Source organism: Manacus vitellinus, unplaced genomic scaffold (genome assembly GCF_001715985.3).
Source record: "Manacus vitellinus isolate BGI_N305 unplaced genomic scaffold, ASM171598v3 scaffold_279_pilon, whole genome shotgun sequence".
In the NCBI taxonomy this organism is placed as follows: Eukaryota; Metazoa; Chordata; class Aves; order Passeriformes; family Pipridae; genus Manacus; species Manacus vitellinus.
Genome location: NW_021940038.1, coordinates 1 through 970, shown reverse-complemented (window position 1 = coordinate 970; position 970 = coordinate 1). Strand labels below are relative to the sequence as shown.

The window sequence follows — 970 nt, the reverse complement described above, 5'->3', positions numbered from 1 at the left end:
AGCCCCCTCTCCCACCCATCCCGTGGATCCTGACCACGTTTTTCCCTCAGGAGGGAGAAGCTGCCCACCTCCCTGAGACCCGACGGCCGGGATGATGATGCCACCTTCACAGACAGGCAGGAGCAGGTGAGGGGGGTGGAATGTCCCGTGTCCCCCTGCCCTGCTCCTGTGGGATCCCTCGGTGGGAATGTCCTGTGTCCCCCTGCCCTGCTCCTGTGGGATCCCTCGGTGGGAATGTCCTGTGTCCCCCTGCCCTGCTCCTGTGGGATCCCTCAGTGGGAATGTCCCGTGTCCCCCTGCCCTGCTCCTGTGGGATCCCTCGGTGGGAATGTCCCCTGTCCCCCTGCCCTGCTCCTGTGGGATCCCTCAGTGTGCCGGGGGTGACACTCCTGTGGCTCTCCTGGCAGTTCCTGTCCCTGGATGACATCAAGGACACCAGCCAGGCCAGCGTGGACATGAGCAGCAATCAGCAGCCCAGTGTAAGAGGGACCTGTCTCCTTTTGTCCCTCCCTGTGGAAGGGTTTTCCTGGGTGAATCCCAGGGCCATTCCAGCAGGAGTGGTGGCCCTGGGGACAGTGACACCTGTGCCAGGGCCTTTCCCAGGCTCCTTCCCATATTCCCTTACCCTGCCAGGCTGTGAACGTCGTTCCCTTGACCCCGATGTCTCTGGTCCCCCCGGAAGAGATGGAGAAGAAGGAAAACCCCCTGTTGAGGTGCCACCAACCCCCCAGCCACCTCTGGGTGGGGGGACTGTGTCCCCCCATTGCTGGGGGGTTCCCCCTCCTCTGCTCCAGCTGGGATCCCTGGGTTAGAGTGTCCTGTGTCTCCCTCTCCTGCTCCAGTCGGGACCCTTGGGTGGGAGCACCCAATGTCCCCCTCCCCTGCTCTATTCGGGATCCCTCAGTCCCTCAGGATAAGCCCCATGGCCGCACAATTCCTGCTGGGATCTGCCTCTGGTGGGAGGCAGGAG

The 970-nt window shown here is 63.4% G+C and overlaps 1 protein-coding gene across 1 annotated transcript in view; it reads left to right on the top strand.

The window, feature by feature from the left end:
- NCAPH2 (non-SMC condensin II complex subunit H2) overlaps positions 1–741 on the top strand; it is a gene marked incomplete at its 3' end in the record, with an annotated part of 4,676 nt that extends 3,935 nt beyond the window's left edge. Inside the window, exons 3-5 of the mRNA XM_029960446.1 lie at positions 51–126; positions 408–479; positions 634–741. Coding sequence (XP_029816306.1) covers positions 51–126; positions 408–479; positions 634–741 — 256 coding nt within the window. The remainder of the gene's footprint in view (positions 1–50; positions 127–407; positions 480–633) is intronic.
- Positions 742–970: the final 229 nt, after the last annotated feature.